Below are 21,366 nucleotides of genomic sequence, written 5' to 3'. Positions count from 1 at the left end.
AGAAGCAGACCTGCCAAGCAGGTCTCACAGTCATCAAGCCTATTTGACCCAGGTAAGCCCATCATCTTAACTTGCGATGCATCACCATATGGAATAGGAGGGGTTCTATCCCATTAAATGGAGGATGATTCACAAGAGGCCAATTACCTTGTCCTCCAGAACTCTTTCTGATGCTGAGCGAAAATACGCACAGATTGAGAAAGAAATGTTGCAGGAATTAAACAACGCCCACCCAGGGCAAACAAAATGAGCGTGCTAGCGAGGAGCTACATTTGGTAGATCAGGATATTGAACACATGGTGCACCAGGGCAACCCCTGCTAGACAAATAGCCAACCTGGGAATGGCCTGGTGATCTATGGATCAGGGTACATGCTGGTCCTTTCTCGGGCAGAATGTTCCTCCTCTTGGTTGACGCCCACTCAAACTGGTTAGAGGTTCCAAGAGATGGGACAACAGCCTCAGCGGCCACAGTCGAGACCGTGTGGCGGGGGTTCGCTACCCATGGCCTCCCCGAAGTAATAGTGTCTGCGAACGGCACTGCGTTCACAGGAGAAGAGTTTCAACACTTTGACTGAACTAATGGCACTCGCTATCCGAGGGCAGCTCCCTATCAACCAGCAGCAAACTGCTCCGCAGAGATAGCTGTGTGGACGTTCAAAACAGCCATAAAGGAGCAGCCCAGCTGGCCACTACGTCTTAGGCTGGCCAGCGTTTTGCGGGCTCATATCACAACTGCCCCCCCCCCCCCCCCACCGGCCTCCCCCCCCCCCCCCCCCCCCCCCCCCCCCACCCAACGCCACCACGGGCATCACACCGGCAGAAATACTCATGGGCCTTCGCCACCGGATCCGGTTGGACTTAGTTCTCCCGAATTTGGCGGGGAGGGTGGAGGAACGGCAGACCTCCTGGAGGAAACAGCACATTTCGCAAAACAGGGGGACAGGTGCATGACCTGGTCCTGGTCAGGAACGCTGCCTCAGGCCCATTGTGGCTACCAGACAGAATTGGATCAAAATCACAGCCAGTCTGGTATGTGCTGAATTTGAATGGCAGAATGGTGTTGGAAGCACAGAGACCACGTAAGGAGCTGAGGGATCACAACGCCAAAGCCAGCAGGCAGCTGCTGTGTTCCAGCTCCACCACGGTAGCCGAGGGAATCTAGAAATTCCGGGCTGTAATGCCCCTACTGTGGCCAAATCTCAGAGACGACCTGCCAAGAATAGCAACGTTGCTACCTCAGAGTTGGAGGAGTTGAATGGCGGACTAAGGTGGCCCACAAGACCCAGAAAATCCCCTGAAAGATTCAGATTGTGATGAACTGTTATGGGCTCTCTCCCCTCGTGTTTCTCAACCATTATATTGTCTATAGTAACCGTGCCTAACCTGTTCAACCATCGGGGCTGGTTTAGCTCACCAGGCTAAATCGCTGGCTTTTAAAGCAGACCAAGCAGGCCAGCAGCACGGTTCGATTCCCGTACCAGCCTCCCCGGACAGGCGTCGGAATGTGGTGACTAGGGGCTTTTCACAGTAACTTCATTGAGGCCTACTCGTGACAATAAGCGATTTTCATTTCATTTCTATCAATATGTTATTGAGGGGCTTAGAAGGGGAAGGGATGTGGTAGTGTGGTCACTTTGAGGGTTGAGTCCTTGCGGTCCATGTGACCAGCTCGGAGCCTATCGTGTGCGAACGCGCCAAACCCGACCAATGGGGAAAGGGCACGGAGCCCTGGGAGCAGGACCCTGGCAGAGTGGACCCTGCGAGTGAAGAGAGTGAAGATCTGTTTGGAGACTCTCTGCTTGTGTATCGTTTACTCGTACCTGTTATTAATGAACCCTTGTTCCGTTGTACTGGACGTCTCCCCCGTACTGCCTCAAAGCCACCACACTGGATAACCAGACAAACTTACGCTAACTAGCAAAAGAACCAGAGATGACCTTTCTGTGTAACGAGTGGTTAGGATCTGTGATGCACTGTCTGATAGGGTGGTGGATACAGATTCAATAGCAACCTTTGAAAGCAGAATTTGACAAATCCTTTAAGGGAATGGTAGGGGTAAGGGGAACAGAGAGGGAGTGGGACCCGTGGTTTGTCCTTTGAAAGAGTCTGGAATTGGCCTAATTGACTCCTCCATGCTTTACTAATCCATGATTCAATTCAGCACCAGCTTTGTTGCAAAACGATTAAGTGTGTGGATGCCTTAATGTGTCAGCGAGTTCATGAATCTTATGAAGTATTGCAACACAAAAACCCATTTCCGGCTTTCAAACAAGCAGCCTTCCTGTTTCCCCCCTCCCTTCACCTGGACTGCGCTTCCTGTTGCTATCTCACATTGGGCTCTCTCCTGTTTCCCCCCTCCCTTCACCTGGACTGCGCTTCCTGTTGATATCTCACATTGGGCTCTCTAGGCCGGCAGCGAGAATGTATTTCCACTTTGACAATCAGAGACGGGCCCTTACTAATCGGCAGAGAATTTGTTTCTTTATTGTTTGACACAGTCGGGCGTTTGAGATCTAGAATGTACTGAAAATGCAAAGCTTTGGAAATCCTAAGAGGAAATTAGATAGATATTAGAAACAGAAGGTTTTATTGAGTCTGGGTGCGTGGGACTAATTGGATATCTCTTTAACGAGCAGAGGAACAGTAGGTTAAATGACCTCCTTCGATGCTGTATATGAATCCATGAGTCAATCATCCGGGTGAAGAAAGAAGCATTTCTGGAGCAAAACCGGGAATTTGATCTGACCGGGGCAGAATACTCGTCAGAGGAAATACCCGACAGTGCAGATGGAGACCTCTCGGCCCATAGATTCCGCACCGACCCCTCAAAAGATCGCCCCCCACCTAGGCCCACTCCCCCACCCTAAGGGGCAAGTTAGAATGGCCAATCCACACAACCTTGACGGTGGGAGGAAACCGGAGCACCCGGAGGAAACCCACGCAGACACGGGGGGGGAACGTGCAAACTCCACGCAGACAGTTACCCAAGGCGGAATAGAACCCGGGTCCCTGGCGCTGTGAGGCAGCAGTGCTAACCACTGTGCCGCCCCTCCCTGTGCTAACGTGCTTGCAAGTAGTTCTGTTTAAAAGCTAGGACAGTCTTTGGCCTACACTCGAACCTGAGAGCTGCTGCAACTTGGTGACAGTACAGTCTTTTAGCACTTTGCCTGTCTCGCTGTCTCAGAATCGTATATTAGTGAGATCACCCCACACTTTTCTCAACTCCAGAGAGTACAGGATCATTCCGCTGAAATGGAGGGTCAGTGCCGAGGGTGTGGCGCACTGGCGGAGGGTCAGTGCCCAGGGCGTGGCGCACTGGCAGAGGGTCAGTGCCGAGGGTGTGGCGCACTGGCGGAGGGTCAATGCCCAGGGCGTGGCGCACTGGCGGAGGGTCAGTGCCCAGGGTGTGGCGCACTGGCGGAGGGTCAGTGCCGAGGGTGTGGTGCACTGGCGGAGGGTCAGTGCCGAGGGCGTGGCGCACTAGCGGAGGGTCAGTGCCGAGGGTGTGGTGCACTGGCGGAGGGTCAGTGCCCAGGGCGTGGCGCACTAGCGGAGGGTCAGTGCCGAGGGTGTGGTGCACTGGCGGGGGGGTCAGTGCCCAGGGCGTGGCGCACTAGCGGAGGGTCAATGCCGAGGGCGTGGTGCACTAGCGGAGGGTCAGTGCCGAGGGTGTGGTGCACTAGCGGAGGGTCAGTGCCGAGGGCGTGGCGCACTAGCGGAGGGTCAGTGCCGAGGTCGTGGCGCACTGGCAGAGGGTCAGTGCCGAGGGTGTGGCGCACTGGCGGAGGGTCAGCGCCGGGGGCATGGCGCACTGGCGGAGGGTCAGTGTCCAGGGCGTGGCGCACTGGCGGAGGGTCAGTGTCCAGGGCGTGGCGCACTAGCGGAGGGTCAGTGTCCAGGGCGTGGCACACTGGCGGAGGGTCAGTGCCGAGGTCGTGGCGGATTGGCGGAGGGTCAGTGCTGAGGGCGTGGTGTACTGGTGGAGGGTCAGTGCCAAGGGTGTGGCACACTGGAAGAGGGTCAGTGCCAAGGGCGTGGCTCACTGGTGGACGGTCAGGGACGAGGGCGTGGCGCACTAGCGGAGGGTCAGTGCTGAGGTCGTGGCGCACTGGCGGAGGGTCAGTGCTGAGGGCGTGGCGCACTGGCGGAGGGTCAGTGCTGAGGGCGTGGCGCACTGGCGGAGGGTCAGTGCCAAAGGCGTGGTGTACTGGCGGAGGGTCAGTGCTGAGGTCGTGGCGCACTGGCGGAGGGTCAGTGCTGAGGGCGTGGCGCACTGGCGGAGGGTCAGTGCTGAGGGCGTGGTGTACTGGCGGAGGGTCAGTGCAGAGGGCGTGGCGCACTGGCGGAGGGTCAGTGCCAAAGGCGTGGTGTACTGGCGGAGGGTCAGTGCAGAGGGCGTGACGCACTGGTGGAGGGTCAGTGCCAAAGGCGTGGTGTACTGGCGGAGGGTCAGTGCAGAGGGCGTGGCGCACTGGTGGAGGGTCAGTGCAGAGGGCGTGGTGTACTGGCAGAGAGTAAGTGACAATGGCGCAGCGCACTGGCGGAGGGTCAGTGCCAAAGGCGTGGTGTACTGGCGGAGGGTCAGTGCAGAGGGCGTGGCGCACTGGTGGAGGGTCAGTGCCAAAGGCGTGGTGTACTGGCGGAGGGTCAGTGCAGAGGGCGTGGCGCACTGGTGGAGAGTCATTGTCCAGGGCTTGGCACACTGGTGGAGGACCAGTGCCGAGGGAATGGCGCACTGGCAGAGGGTCAGCGGCGAGGGAATGGCACACTGGCAGAGGGTCAGCGCCGAGGGAATGGCGCACTGGCAGAGGGTCAGCGCCGAGGGAATGGCGCACTGGCAGAGGGTCAGCGGCGAGGGAATGGCACACTGGCAGAGGGTCAGCGCCGAGGGAATGGCGCACTGGCAGAGGGTCAGCGCCGAGGGAATGGCGCACTGGCAGAGGGTCAGCGCACTGGCTGAGGGTCAGCGCACTGGCTGAGGGTCAGCGCCGAGGGAATGGCGCACTGGCAGAGGGTCAGCACACTAGGAGAAAGTCAGCACGGAGGGACTGGCGCACCGGCAGAGGGTCAGTGCCGAGGCAACGCCGTACTGGCAGAGGGCCAGCGCCCTGGCATGGGGTCAGCAACTGGCAGAGGGTCAGCAGACTGGCAGAGGGTCAGCGCCGAGGGAACGCCGCACTGGCAGACGGTCAGCACATTGGAGGAGGGTCAGCGATTGGCAGGGTGTCAGCACCAAGGGAATGGCACAGAGGTAGGGTCAATACAGAAAGATCTAACTGTGTGTAAACTGCCTGCCCCGCTTCTGACATTGCAACAGTGACTGTAGATTTTAAAAAGGTAATTCATCGATTGGCTGTCAAAGCTCTTTGTGATGTGCTTCGGCAAGTGTATAACACAAGCCAGTCTTTGTCTATCTCTAAAGAAATTCCCAATGATGTTTGTTTCAATCTCATCAGGTTAACCAGCGAGCAACATTGCGGCCCCTTCGATTAATCGGAGATACACAAGTCATGGTTCTTATTGGGGAGGGGTGTGGCTTGTGGATCGTCGGGAGGGGGCAAACACTTTCAGAACAAATGTATTTTTTTCAGAAAAGGGAACGAGCGAGCAAGGAGGTGAGAGATGAAATAATTCCAGAAATGTTGCTGGAGTGGTTATCCCGTGGATGTCAGAGTGAGGTCCATCATTAGGAGCTCAGACAGAACGATGTGAAGCTGCAGGGAGATGACAGGGCCATAATCTGCATTCAGCAATGTGGTTGTGTTGAAACAATAATGGTTCCGTCAAGTGTCGCTGGAATTCTAAAGATGGCTGCAGGGAGGAGTCGCAGTGAAAGGAGAAAGATTTGCCACCCAGAGTCTGACAGGAGCAAAGAGAGGTGAGCACAGATAAAGCACACACTTGAACTACCCCACACAAAGAACAAAGCTGCTGCGAGCTCGTCAACACTGGCAATACGTAACCCAGCAGAGTGTATCTGCCATTACCTAAATACAGCAGCTGTGATGGTGAGTGTGAGGAGAGGGTGAGGACTGAGACAACAGGAGAAGAAAATCTTTTCCACTTATACTCGTGGGAATACAGAGGCCATAAAACACCCTAGTGTCTTGGCACAACATCGTCAGACCCTTCCCCACCAGTACTGTACCCCAGTGTTATACAGTGACAGACCTGCCCCCACCAGTACTGTACCCCAGTGTTATACAGTGACAGACCCGTCCCCACCAGTACTGTACCCCAGTGTTATACAGTGACAGACCCGTCCCCACCAGTACTGTACCCCAGTGTTATACAGTGACAGACCCGTCCCCACCAGTACTGTACCCCAGTGTTATACAGTGACAGACCCATCCCCACCAGTACTGTACCCCAGTGTTATACAGTGACAGACCTGTCCCCACCAGTACTGTACCCCAGTGTTATACAGAGACAGACCCGTCCCCACCAGTACTGTACCCCAGTGTTATACAGTGACAGACCCATCCCCACCAGTACTGTACCCCAGTGTTATACAGTGACAGACCCATCCCCACCAGTACTGTACCCCAGTGTTATACAGAGACAGACCCGTCCCCACCAGTACTGTACCCCAGTGTTATACAGTGACAGACCCATCCCCACCAGTACTGTACCCCAGTGTTATACAGCGACAGACCCATCCCCACCAGTACTGTATCCCAGTGTTATACAGCGACAGACCCGTCCACACCAGTAATGTACCCCAGAGTTATACAGTGACAGACCCATCCCCACCAGTACAGTACCCAAGTGTTGTACAGTGATGGACCCATGCCCACCAGGACTGTACCCCAGTGTTATACAGTGAAAGACCCGTCCACACCAGTACTGTACCCCAGTGTTATACAGTGACACACCTGTCCCCAGCAGTACTGTACCCCAGTGTTATACAGTGACAGACCTGTCCCCACCAGTACTGTATCCCAGTGTTATACAGTGACAGACCCGTCCCCACCAGTACTGTACCCCAGTGTTATACAGTGACAGACCCGTCCCCACCAGTACTGTACCCCAGTGTTATACAGTGACAGACCCATCCCCACCAGTACTGTACCCCAGTGTTATACAGTGACAGACCCATCCCCACCAGTACTGTACCCCAGTGTTATACAGTGACAGACCCGCCCCCACCAGTACTGTACCCCAGTGTTATACAATGACAGACACGTCCCCACCAGTACTGTACCCCAGTGTTATACAGTGACAGACCCGTCCCCACCAGTACTGTACCCCAGTGTTATACAGTGACAGACCCGTCCCCACCAGTACTGTACCACAGTGTTATACAGTGACAGACCCGTCCCCACCAGTACTGTACCCCAGTGTTATACAGTGACAGACCCGTCCCCACCAGTACTGTACCCCAGTGTTATACAGTGACAGACCTGTCCCCACCAGTACTGTACCCCAGTGTTATACAGAGACAGACCCGTCCCCACCAGTACTGTACCCCAGTGTTATACAGTGACAGACCCATCCCCACCAGTACTGTACCCCAGTGTTATACAGTGACAGACCCATCCCCACCAGTACTGTACCCCAGTGTTATACAGAGACAGACCCGTCCCCACCAGTACTGTACCCCAGTGTTATACAGTGACAGACCCATCCCCACCAGTACTGTATCCCAGTGTTATACAGCGACAGACCCGTCCACACCAGTAATGTACCCCAGTGTTATACAGTAACAGACCCGTCCCCACCAGTACTGTACCCCAGTGTTATACAGTGACAGACCTGTCCCCACCAGTACTGTACCCCAGTGTTATACAGTGACAGACCCGTCCCCACCAGTACTGTACCCAAGTGTTATACAGTGACAGACCCGTCCCCACCAGTACTGTACCCCAGTGTTATACAGTGAAAGACTCGTCCCCGCCAGTACTGTACCCCAGTGTTATACAGTGACAGACCCGTCCCCACCAGTACTGTACCCCAGTGTTATACAGCAACAAACCTGTCCCCACCAGTACTGTACCCCAGTGTTATACACTGACAGACCCGTCCCCAACAGTACTGTACCCCAGTGTTATACACTGACAGACCCGTCCCCAACAGTACTGTACCCCAGTGTTATACAGTGACAGACCCGTCCCCACCAGTACTGTACCCCAGTGTTATACAGTGACAGACACGTCCCCAGGAGCACTGTACCCCAGTGTTATACAGTGTCAGACCCATCCCCACCAGTATTGTACCCCAGTGTTATACAGTGACAGACCCGTCCCCACCAGAACTGTACCCCAGTGTTAAACAGTGACAGACCCGTCCCCACCAGTACTGTACCCCAGAGTTATACAGTGACAGACCCATCCCCACCAGTACAGTACCCAAGTGTTGTACAGTGATGGACCCATGTCCACCAGGACTGTACCCCAGTGTTATACAGTGAAAGACCCGTCCACACCAGTACTGTACCCCAGTGTTATACAGTGACACACCTGTCCCCAGCAGTACTGTACCCCAGTGTTATACAGTGACAGACCTGTCCCCACCAGTACTGTATCCCAGTGTTATACAGTGACAGACCCGTCCCCACCAGTACTGTACCCCAGTGTTATACAGTGATGGACCCGTCCCCACCAGTACTGTACCCAGTTTTATGCAGTGACAGACTCCTCCCCACCAGTACTGTACCCCAGTGTTATACAGTGACAGACCCGTCCCCACCAGTACTGTACCCCAGTGTTATACAGTGACAGACTCCTCCCCACCAGTACTGTACCCCAGTGTTATACAGTGACAGACCCGTCCTTACCAGTACTGTACCCCAGTGTTATACAGTGACAGACCTGTCCCCACCAGTACTGTACCCCAGTGTTATACAGTGACAGACCCGTCCCCACCAGTACTGTACCCCAGTGTTATACAGTGACAGACCCGTCCCCACCAGTACTGTACCACAGTGTAATACAGTGACAGATCCGTCCCCACCAGTACTGTACCCCAGTGTTATACAGTGACAGACCCGTCCCCACCAGTACTGTACCCCAGTGTTATACAGAGACAGACCAGTCCACACCAGGACTGTACCCAGGTGTTACATAGCGACAGACCCATCCCCACCAGTACTGTACCCCAGAGTTATAAAGTGACAGACTCATCCCCACCAATACTGTACCCCAGTGTTATACAGTAACAGACCCATCCCCACCAGTACTGTACCCCAGTGTTATATAGTGACAGACCCATCCACACCAGTACTGTACCCCAGTGTTATACAGTGACAGACTCCTCCCCACCAGTACTGTACCCCAGTGTTATACAGTGACAGACTCCTCCCCACCAGTACTGTACCCCAGTGTTATACAGTGACAGATCCGTCCCCACCAGTACTGTACCCCAGTGTTATATAGTGACAGACCCATCCACACCAGTACTGTACCCCAGTGTTATACAGTGACAGACTCCTCCCCACCAGTACTGTACCTCAGTGTTATACAGTGACAGACCCATCCCCACCAGTACTGTACCCCAGTGTTATACAGTGACAGACTCCTCCCCACCAGTACTGTACCCCAGTGTTATACAGTAACAGACCCGTCCCCACCAGTACTGTACCCCAGTGTTATATAGTGACAGACCCATCCACACCAGTACTGTACCCCAGTGTTATACAGTGACAGACTCCTCCCCACCAGTACTGTACCCCAGTGTTATACAGTGACAGATCCGTCCCCACCAGTTCTGTAACCCAGAGGTACAGAGCGACAGACCCGTCCTCACCAGTTCTGTACCCCAGTGTTATTCAGTGACAGACCCGTCCCCACCAGTACTGTACCCCAGTGTTATAAAGTGACAGACCCATCCCCACCAGTACTGTACCCCAGTGTTATACAGTGATAGGCCTGTCCCCAACAGTACTGTACCCCAGTGTTATACAGTAACAGACCCTTCCCCACCAGTACTGTACCCCAGTGTTAGACAGTGACAGACCCATCCCCACCAGTACTGTACCCCAGTGTTATACAGTGAAAGACCTCTCCCCACCAGTACTGTACCCCAGTGTTATACAGTGACAGACCTGTCCACACCAGTACTGTAGCCTAGTGTTATACAGAGACAGACCCGTCCACACCAGGACTGTACCCCAATATTATACAGTGACAGACCCTTCCCCACCATTACTGTACCCCAGTGATATACAGCGACAGACCCAACCCCACCAGTACTGTACCCCAGTGTTATAAAGTGACAGACCCATCCCCACCAGTACTGTACCCCAGTGTTATACAGACAGACCCGTCCCCACCAGTACTGTACCCAGTGTTATAGTGATAGGCCTGTCCCCAGCAGTATTGTACCCCAGGGTTATACAGTGACAGACCCGTCCCCACCAGTACTGTACCTCAGTGTTATACAGTGACAGACTCGTCCCAATCAGTACTGTACCGCAGTGTTATACAGTGACAGATCCGTCCCCACCAGTCCTGTAACCCAGAGTTACACAGCGACAGACCCGTCCCGACCAGTACTGTACGCCAGTGTTATGCATTGACAGACCCATCCGCACCAGTACTGGCCCCCGTGTTATACAGTGACAGACCTGTCCACACCAGTACTGTACCCCAGTGTTATACAGTGACAGACCCATTCCCACCAGTACTGCACCCCAGTGTTATACAGTGACAGACCTGTGCCCAGCAGTCTGTACCCCAGTGTTATACAGTGACAGACCAGTCCCCACCAGTACTGTACCCCAGTGTTATACAGTAACAGACCCTTCCCCACCAGTACTGTACCCCAGTGTTAGACAGTGACAGACCCATCTCCACCAGTACTGTACCCCAGTGTTATAGTGATAGGCCTGTCCCCAGCAGTACTGTACCCCAGTGTTATACAGTAACAGACCCATCCCCACCAGTACTGTACCCCATTGTTATACAGTGACAGACCCATCCCCACCAATACTGTACCCCAGTGTTTTACAGTGACAGACCCGTCCCCACCAGTACTGTACCTCAGTGTTATACAGTGACAGACTCGTCCCAACCAGTACTGTACCGCAGTGTTATACAGTGACAGATCCGTCCCCACCAGTACTGTAACCCAGTGTTATACAGTGACAGACCCGTCCCCACCAGTACTGTAACCCAGTGTTATACAGTGACAGACCCGTCCCCACCAGTATTGTATCCCAGTGTTATACAGTGACAGACCTGTGCCCAGCAGTACTGTACCCCAGTGTTAAACAGTGACAGACCCGTCCCCACCAGTACTGTACCCCAGTGTTATACAGTGACAGACCCGTCCCCAGCAGTACTGTACCCCAGTGTTATACAGTGACAGACCTGTCCCCACCAGTACTGTACCCCAGTGTTATACAGTGACAGACCTGTCCCCACCAGTACTGTACCCCAGTGTTATACAGTGACAGACCCATCCCCAGCAGTACTGTACCCCAGTGTTATACAGTGACAGACCCGTCCCCACCAGTACTGTAGGCCAGTGTTATACAGTTACAGACCCATCCCCACCAGTACTGTACCCCAGTGTTATACAGAGACAGACCCATCCCCACCAGTACTATACCCCAGTGTTATACAGTGACAGGCCCATCCCCACCAGTACTGTACCCCAGTGTCATACAGTGACAGACCCATCCCCACCAGTACTGTACCCCAGTGTTATACAGTGACAGACCCGTCCCCACCAGTACTGTACCCCAGTGTTATACTGTGACAGACCCGTCCCCTCCAGTACTGTACCCCAGTGTTATACAGTGACAGACCCATCCCGACCAGTACTGTATCCCAGTGTTACACAGTGACAGACCCATCTCCACCAGTACTGTATCCCAGTGTTATACAGTGACAGACCCGTCCCCTCCAGTACTGTATCCCAGTGTTATACAGTGACAGACCCGTCCCCACCAGTACTGTACCCCAGTGTTATACAGTGACAGATCCGTACCCAGCAGTACTGTACCCCAGTGTTATACAGTGACAGACCCGTCCCCTCCAGTACTGTATCCCAGTGTTATACAGTGACAGACCCGTACCCAGCAGTTCCGTATCCCATGCAGCTTCCCACACTTTGCTCCTGTTGCACACTCCAATTTTTAATCTGACATTAATCACCACCGTTCCCCCCATCAGGTAAAGTTGTAATTCTCCTGGCCACCCCACCCAGAGCTGATCCACCCTCATACACTGCCAACCATCAGCTCCCATCTACTGGCTCCCATCCATTCCATTCCTGATGGTTTGCCACACTGAGCCAGACCTAACCCGTTCCATTCAGCGTCACTCCCTGTGCTAACAGAATCCACCATCTCCCACTCTCCCAACCTTCCACTAATCTAAATCGGAAACACCAGTCCTCCTCAGAATTCCCTCTTATATCTTGGTTTGAATCCCATCCAGAGGCTCTGGGAATGGAACAATGAGGCTGTCCTCAGCTTTTCCACAAATTGTTGGTCTTCAGTTCGGAAGGGTAATGAGAACAGGGAGACATCTGATTTGGACGACACTGACATACAAAATCAGCAAAAGCCAGGATAGTGAGCATCACTTTGAACCAGATGATGAACATTTCTGACAACGATTCATCCACTGACTTTTTGCGAGTTTGAGAGGTGTTGGAAAGGCCGGGTGTGCTTCGCACTGCAACCCCGTGTTCAGTGGGCCGACACCCAAGGCAGCCCATTCCCAGTGAAGGTAGATATCTCACCCCAGTGACGTCCATAACCTTGATTGCTGCCAGCTGCCCCGTCTTGACATGTCGTCCCTGCAGAGGAATGAAACACAGCAGCATTAGTCAACTGGATCCACACTGAATCCTGGCTCCAGATATCACTGTCACACAGAGAGAATTCACAAACATACACCGCAGCTTGAAGGCCTCAGGGTCAACCCCTACATCACTGATAACACTTCCAGCCTGAGGGAGATCAGGGCTCCAAGTCCCAAGCTGAGGATTCGAGTACAAAATCCAGGCAGACATAAGCCATTTCAAAGGGCATTGAAGAGGACGTTACTGTGGATCTGGAGTCACAAGTAGGCATGAGCAGGTGAGGATGGCAGATTTATTTCCCTAAAGCACATTAGTCAATCACAATCGACAATGGTTCATGGTCATCATTGGGCTTTTCATTCCAGATTTCAATTGAATTCAAATTCCACCATCTGCTGTGTTGGGGTTTGAACCTGGAATCCCAGAGTATTACCCTGGGTCTCTGAATCACCATCCCGGTGAAAATACCACTAAACCACCATCTCCCCAATATCCTTTCATTGGGAATAGAGATAGTAATTGAGGATATTGTATTTACTGTATTTAGGACTGTTTAACTGTACGTTATTTTCTGGTGTCATGTTGAAGAGTTTAATATTGTGTTAATAATAAAGTTTTCCTTTAAAAATAACCAATCCCTATATCCCATGAACGAATTTCAAAAAAAGAAAAACGCATACAGCTGTCAATCCATCACACATCCCAATGGCACAGAGCGAAACGTGGGTGGCATGGTAGCACAGTGGTTAGCACTGTCGCTCCAGAGCGCCAGGGTCCCAGGTTCGATTCCCGGCTTGGGTCACTGTCTGTGCGGAGTCTGCACGTTCTCCCCGTGTCTGCGTTGGTTTCCTCCAGGTGCTCCGGTTTCCTCCCACAAGTCCTGAAAGACGTGCTGGTTAGGTGAATTGGACATTCTGAATTCTCCCTCCGTGCACCCGAACAGGCGCCGGAATGTGGCGACTAGGGGCTTTTCACAGTAACTTCATTGAAGCCTACTCGTGACAATAAGCGATTTTCATTTCATTTTCATTTCATTTTCTTACATTATATTCCATCTGCCAACTTTTTGCTCCTTCACATAACCTGTCTATATCCCTCCATAGACTTTGCGTCATCCTCACCATTTCCCGTCACACCTATCTGTGTGTCATTCAGAAACATGGCAATAAATCATTCACTTCCCTTGTCAAAGTCATTAATATATATTGTAAATAATTGTTACCTTCACACTTATCCCTGCGGCACTCTATTAGTTTCCATCCTGAAAATGCCCCTCTTATCCAAACCCTGTCTTCATTCACTTAGTCAATCCTCTATCCAGGCTGATATCCGTGTACCATGGGCTCTTATCTTATTCAGTAGCCTTTTGTCCACATGAGCTGGGCAGCTAGTGCCTCAGCTTAACATCTCAGCTGAATGATGACATCTCTGACAGTGCAGCGTCCCTCAGTACTGACCCTCTGACAGTGCAGCGTCCCTCAGTACTGACCCTCTGACAGTGCAGCACTCCCTCAGTACTGACTCTGACAGTGCGGCACTCCCTCAGTACTGACCCTCTGACAGTGCAGCACTCCCTCTGTAGTGACCCTCTGACAGTGCAGCACTCCCTCAGTACTGACCCTCTGACAGTGCGGCACTCCCTCAGTACTGACCCTCTGACAGTGCAGCACTCCCTCAGTACTGACCCTCTGACAGTGCGGCACTCCCTCAGTACTGACCCTCTGACAGTGCAGCACTCCCTCAGTACTGACCCTCTGACAGTGCGGCACTCTCTCAGTACTGACCCTCTGACAGTGCAGCACTCCCTCAGTACTGATCCTCTAACAGTGCAGCGCTCCCTCAGTACTGACCCTCTGACAGTGCGGCACTCCCTCAGTACTGACCCTCTGACAGTGCAGCACTCCCTCAGTACTGACCCTCTGACAGTGCAGCACTCCCTCAGTACTGACCCTCTGACAGGGCGGCACTCCCTCAGTACTGACCCTCTGACAGGGCGGCACTCCCTCAGTACTGACCCTCTGACAGTGCACCACTCCCTCAGTACTGACCCTCTGACAGTGCAGCACTCCCTCAGTACTGACCCTCTGACAGTGCGGCACTCCCTCAGTACTGACCCTCTGACAGTGCAGCACTCCCTCAGTACTGACCCTCTGACAGTGCGGCACTCCCTTAGTACTGACCCTCTGACAGTGCAGCACCCCCTCAGTACTGACCCTCTGACAGTGCGGCACTCCCTCAGTACTGACCCTCTGACAGTGCGGCACTCCCTCAGCACTGACCCTCTGACAGTGCAGCACTCCCTCAGTACTGACCCTCTGACAATGCAGCACTCCCTCAGTACTGACCCTCTGACAGTGCAGCACTCCCTCAGTACTGACCCTCTGACAGTGCAGCACTCCCTCAGTACTGATCCTCTGACAGTGCGGCACTCCCTCAGTACTGACCCTCTGACAGTGCAGCACTCCCTCAGTACTGACCCTCTGACAGTGCACCACTCCCTCAGTACTGACCCTCTGACAGTGCAGCACTCCCTCAGTACTGACCCTCTGACAGTGCGGCACTCCCTCAGTACTGACCCTCTGACAGTGCAGCACTCCCTCAGTACTGACCCTCTGACAGTGCGGCACTCCCTTAGTACTGACCCTCTGACAGTGCAGCACCCCCTCAGTACTGACCCTCTGACAGTGCGGCACTCCCTCAGTACTGACCCTCTGACAGTGCGGCACTCCCTCAGCACTGACCCTCTGACAGTGCAGCGCTCCCTCAGTACTGACCCTCTGACAGTGCGGCAATCCCTCAGTACTGATCCTCTGACAGTGCGGCACTCCCTCAGTACTGACCCTCTGACAGTGCGGCACTCCCTCAGTACTGACCCTCTGACAGTGCAGCACTCCCTCAGTACTGACCCTCTGACAGTGCAGCTCTCCCTCAGCACTGACCCTCTGACAGTGCAGCACTCCCTCAGTACTGACCCTCTGACAGTGCAGCACTCCCTCAGTACTGACCCTCTGACAGTGCAGCTCTCCCTCAGTACTGACCCTCTGACAGTGCAGCTCTCCCTCAGTACTGACCCTCTGACAGTGCATCACTCCCTCAGTAGATGTCCACCTACACAGTGCCTACAGCCTACTGGAAAGCAAAGACCTCTTTGCTTGATGATGGAATGGTTCTTAGTTTTCAGCTAAAGAGCCTTTTTCCTTCACCATGTCCAATATTTTTTGAACCAACAAAATAGTTGAGAGTAAATGTTTCAGAAACTCACAATTCTGTATCACTCTTTATTTTCCCTTCTGCCTTGGCTCACAGGAGGAGCAATGATTAATCTTTAAGTTCCTGGGGACACCAGGGTGTTCCTCGAGACATGGCAATTCCCGGCTTATTCTCTGGGTTATTCCATTGGGCAGAGGCAGATGTGCTAATGCAGATCCTGCTTAAAGTGCCTTCAGGGGAGGGTAAGAGACGGCCAGGTAAAGCCAAATCGAGAAGAAGAAAATGCCTTGGCAAGCTTCGCTGAATGTGTTTGCTCTGGGTTTGATTGCAGTACCAAAAGGCACCACATGGGGGTGGTAATCAAGAGCACTGAATGGTCTACAATGGTTGACCCAAGCTAACAGAGACAAGGCTAGCAAGTGCAGTGGCACAGTGGTTAGCACTACGGCCTCGCAGTGCCAGTGACCCAGGTTTGCACTGCTGCCTGACAGCACCAGGCTCCCAGGTTTGATTCCCGGCTGGGTCACTGTCTATGTGGAGTTTGCACGTTCTCCCCGTGTCTGCGTGGGTTTCCTCCGGGTGCTCCGGTTTCCTCCCACAGTTCAAAGACATGCAGGTGAGGTGGATTGGCCATGATAAATTTCCCTTAATGTCCAAAAACGTTAGGTGGGGTCATGGGGATGGAGCGGGGGGTGTGGGCCAAGGTGGGGTGCTCTTTTCGAGTGTCAGTACTGACTCGATGGGCTGAATGGCCTCCTTCTGTACTATAGGGATTCTCTTCTATGAAATGAGCCAGAGTATAATCAATTATTAGATGTTTAATATTACCATCAAGTATATTTTACATTTTATTATCTTCTATTAGCCTTGGTACCAGGGTGTCAGAAGGCTTTGGGCCAAAGGCCCTGCTCCAAAGACTTAAAGCCATAATCCAGGTCATGATTCCCAGCGGAGTACTGAAAGAGTGCCACATTGTCAGTGGTGTCGCGTAAAAGGAGGCTGCCCTCTTAGGTGGGTGTCAAAAGATCTCATGGCACTATTTCAATGAAGTTCAGGTCAGTTCACCTGGTCTTTAGGTCAATATTTATCCCTCTACTAACCAACTATTATCTGGTCATGATCATGTGCTGTTTGTGCGATCTTGCTATCTGCTAATTGGCTGTTGTGTCTCCGACGTTACAACAGCGACTACACTTCAAAACCACCTCGTTGGCTTTGAAGCAATTGGAGACATTGAGGGAATGAAATGTGCTGTGCAAAGACCCTTTAACACTTCTCAAAAAGCAAAAAGGCTCATTCAGCAGCTTCCAGGACTGGATGCAAATTGTGAATCGCTATCGAGCTGGGATACTGGGGCCCAGTTACCCCCAGGACCACGGAGGAGAAATACTGATCACAGCCTCCACCCCTGATAATCGGCCAATAATTTGGCAGCACGGCAGCATTGTGGACAGCACAATCGCTTCACAGCTCCAGGGTCCCAGGTTCGATTCCGGCTTGGGTCACTGTTTGTGCGGAGTCTGCACATCCTCCCCGTGTGTGCGTGGGTTTCCTCCGGGTGCTCCGGTTTCCTCCCACAGTCCAAAGATGTGCAGGTTAGGTGGATTGGACATGATAAATTGCCCTTAGTGTCCAAAGTTGCCCTTAATGTTGGGTGGGGTTACTGGGTTATGGGGATAGGGTGGGGGTGTTAACCTTGGGTAGGGTGCTCTTTCCAGGAGCCGGTGCAGACTCGATGGGCCGAATGGCCTCCTTCTGCACTGTAAATTCGATGATCTAACTCTTTCTGGAAACCTGACGAGGGGGAGAGAATCAGAGATAGAGAAAGCAGGGGGGGGGGGAGTGATGGAGAGGGAAGGAAGCGAGAAAGGCACGGTAGCACAGTGGTTAGCACTGTGACTTCACAGCACCAGGGTCCCAGGTCCCAGTGTCTGCACGTTCTCCCCGTGTCTGCGTGGGTTTCCTCCGGGTGCTCCAGTTTCCTCCCACAAGTCCCGAAAGACGTGCTTGTTAGGTGAATTGGACATTCTGAATTCTCCCTCTGTGTACCCGCACAGGTGCCGGAGTGTGGCGACTAGGGGCTTTTCACAGTAACTTCATTGCAGTGTTAATGTAAGCCTACTTGTGACAATAATAAAGATTATTACTGTTATTAGGTGTCAAAAGCGGGGGGGGGACAGAGTTGAAGGAGCGATGAATTCCGGGGAAGAGTAATGAGTTGGAGTTTGCAATTCTGTGAGCACGAGAATTCATATTCCTGATTCCAGTAGAGTGTTCAAAAAGTGGTCCAAAAATAACCAGGGCCTTGTTGATTGTCCAAGCAGTAATTAAAGCAGAGTCTCTGATGGAAGCTGTCAGCTTACTTCCAATCCATCAATCTTCACAGTGTTATTGCCCCAGACTCAAAGAGCACGGGGAAAGATTCCAGCCGTGAATGATTACAAAACCGACTGTACAACGCAGGCCCAGTGGTTTTTATTGCCAAACATTCTTTAAAAAAAAAAGAAAAACACAGGTAAATAATGAAAATAGACACCGGGAATCTAAATGACCAATCAAGTTTCAGGAGTCTTTTCATTCATTCAGTTCCCAGCCATCAACATTAACTTACATTTCTATAGCACCGACGACATAGCCAAACGCAGCCTTGCAGCAGCTGCCGTCAAATAACAATTTCACGCTGAGCCGCAAGATATTGGAGCAGATAATCAGACATTTGTTCCGAGGTCAGTTTGAAGGGGAGAATTAAAAGATGAGATGAGGCGCGGGAAGGTTTAGAAAGGGAATTCTCGCAAGGTCTATTTTTCAAACTCTATTCTGGCCAAGGGTTGAATTTAAAAATAATAAAATTAAAGTATCCAATTCTTTTTTTTCCCAATGAAGGGGCAATTTAGCGTGGCCAATCCACCTACCCTGCACATCATTTGGGTTGTGGGCGTGAGACCCATGCTGACACGGGGAGAATGTGCAAACTCCACATGGACAGAGACCCGGGGTAAGGATCGAACCCGGGTCCTCGGCGCCGTGAGGCAGCAGTGCTAACCACTGCACCACCCACTGGCCATAGGGCTGAACTGCAGTCTGTTTTCCAAGCAATCATTTGACCAAGTAAAATACAAGAAAACCAGCAAGAGTAAAATAACGCGATGGTGAACTGACGTTTTTTTATTCATTCGGGGGACATGGGTGTCGCTGTCTGGGCCAGTATTTGTTGCCCGTCCCTAATTGCCCTTGAACTGAGAGGCCGGAGGGCATTAAGCGTCAACCACATTGATTACAATCGGGAATGTTCAAGATGTGAGAATTGGAAGGGAGATGAAAATGCTGGAGGAGGTTATAGAGACGGGGAGAGGATTTTCAAAATCATTGTGCTGTTGAACGGGGAGTCAGTGTAGGTTAACAAGCACAGGGGTGATAGGGGGAGCAAAGTAGTGTGAGATTTGGGAGGGTGAGTGGGGAAGTAACCTCCAGCTTTGGGATCAGAGTTTCCGATTGTCTCGGGTTGACGACCTTCCAGGAATTTCCTGATTTCTCCAAGGATGGAAGTAAAGACAACTTGCTGCGTAAACGTTTTCTTCCTCACCTCACCTCAGATTCTTTCATTAATCACCTTGTATCGGTGTCCTCTGCTTACTAACCCTCCTGTCACTGGAATGTCCTAACTTATTCTATTCAAGACAATCATGATAGTGAACACCTCCCTTAACCTTCTGTCTTCTCAGAAGAATAACTCCAGCTTCTCCAGTCTGCTCCACACCGTCCCTCATCCCTGGGACCATTTTAGCACCCTCTCCCAGGTCTTCACATCCATCCCAATGTTTGGCAGCCTGAATTGAGCATGGCAATTTATCTGGCTCGTTACCAGAGGTCACAGGCAGCTTGTGGCAACTCCTGTCCAGTGGGTGACAGCGCCCCCCGGAGACGGGGGATATCCGGGCACGGATTTCTGCTCCCGATCTCAATGCAACCATTGCTCCTGGAAAATTCACGGTGTAAGTGTCAGGTGACAAAAAAAACAAATTTAGCTTTAATGCAGAGCCTGCAGGAGGAGTTGGCTCAATTTCTTAATGAGGAGACAAGGAGATGGTGCTGGCAAACAGGAGTCAGCAAAATCTGAGCGGGTGGGGGGGGGGGGGGGCAAGTGAAAATCCCTCCCACTTTGAAATATCGCCCTCCATAGCCTCTTCCCTCTCCACCTCTGTAACTCCAGCCTCCAGATCTCCTGCCTATCCCCCATATTCTTCGCTCTGCTATCGGTGGGAATGTCTTCAGCTTCTCAAACCTTGGGACCCGGAATTCCCTCCCAACCTCTGTGAAAACTCTCCTTAAAACCTCCCTCTTTGACCAAGCTTTGGGTCACTTGTCTCAACATTTCCCTCAGTTTGGTCCCAAGTGAGGGTCACTCTGAGGGAGTGCCTTGGAATGTTCTACGATGTTAATGACTCTCTATGAATACACCATTTTTAATATTGGATTGGTTTCAGGGGGAAAAATGGATGAGAATGCGGGTTCTGTCTGCTCTTTGTCCATATTCTGTCCAGAGACCAGGAATAAAGCATTTCTCTCTCACTATGTTCACAGTCATTGTCTCCAATAGAAACCCTATTGGCCTGTGTAATTATAACTAACCGGTATCTAGCCCACAACTGGTGATTCACAACGCCCTTCCTCCAAATGGCATTTTAAACTGCCAAGAGGCTGCAGAGGACAAGAATTAAACATATAATTAAACTTTCACCGTTTCTTCTTCGGGTTTGAAAGATTGCTTAACCAATTGCAACACAAGCAGGCGACAATGGCTCGCTTCCAAAACACAAACAATAAAAAAATGGTTGCAGCTTTGGCATTGTACTCACTCTCTCGGAGTTAACACAAATCCTCACTCTGACCTTGGAGTGGGATGGCTCCCGAGCCACCATACAAGCAAGCACGTGTCCACCTCCCAGGAAGTCATGGGAAATTTTTTCAGGAATTTTCTGAGGCCAACACAGCTCGCGTGGCTTCCTGTGTTTGCACTCATTGATGACCAGAAGGAAAATATCCTCCTCAAAGAACCCCACCAGCTGACAGCTGAAGAAGAACTGACCGGAACGCACTCCGACAGACAGAGAACAGCCCCATCCCTCAGTGGCACGCTTCCTGGGTTAACGGCAACACCACATTACTGGTAGCTGACGTCCCAAGTTTCCACGGAAAATCTGGATACTCCAGAACCAACGTTAAAGTCACCCCATCGCCCAGTTACTGAGGTGCTGCCCAGAAAGATCCATTCCTGATGGTATCACTGCCATTCACGCTGTGCCAACTGGAGCAGTTCAATGGATTGTTGACCTCAACATCAAAATGAAACTGCTTCCCCAGTCATAACAATAACCCAGCAATGGTCCCAAATTAACCATGG

General features: G+C 52.2%; 1 protein-coding gene across 1 annotated transcript in view; it reads right to left on the bottom strand.

Moving 5' to 3' along the window:
* The window catches only part of LOC119976763 (traf2 and NCK-interacting protein kinase-like), a 259,294-nt gene that overhangs the window by 147,752 nt on the left and 90,176 nt on the right, over window positions 1–21,366 (bottom strand). The window contains exon 3 of the mRNA XM_038817506.1: window positions 12,693–12,749. Coding sequence (XP_038673434.1) covers window positions 12,693–12,749 — 57 coding nt within the window. The remainder of the gene's footprint in view (window positions 1–12,692; window positions 12,750–21,366) is intronic.

The sequence above is a fragment of the Scyliorhinus canicula genome, chromosome 13, assembly GCF_902713615.1.
Source record: "Scyliorhinus canicula chromosome 13, sScyCan1.1, whole genome shotgun sequence".
Taxonomy (NCBI): domain Eukaryota; kingdom Metazoa; phylum Chordata; class Chondrichthyes; order Carcharhiniformes; family Scyliorhinidae; genus Scyliorhinus; species Scyliorhinus canicula.
Note: the sequence above shows the minus strand (reverse complement) of the source record. Positions and strands in the feature narration are given on the sequence as shown.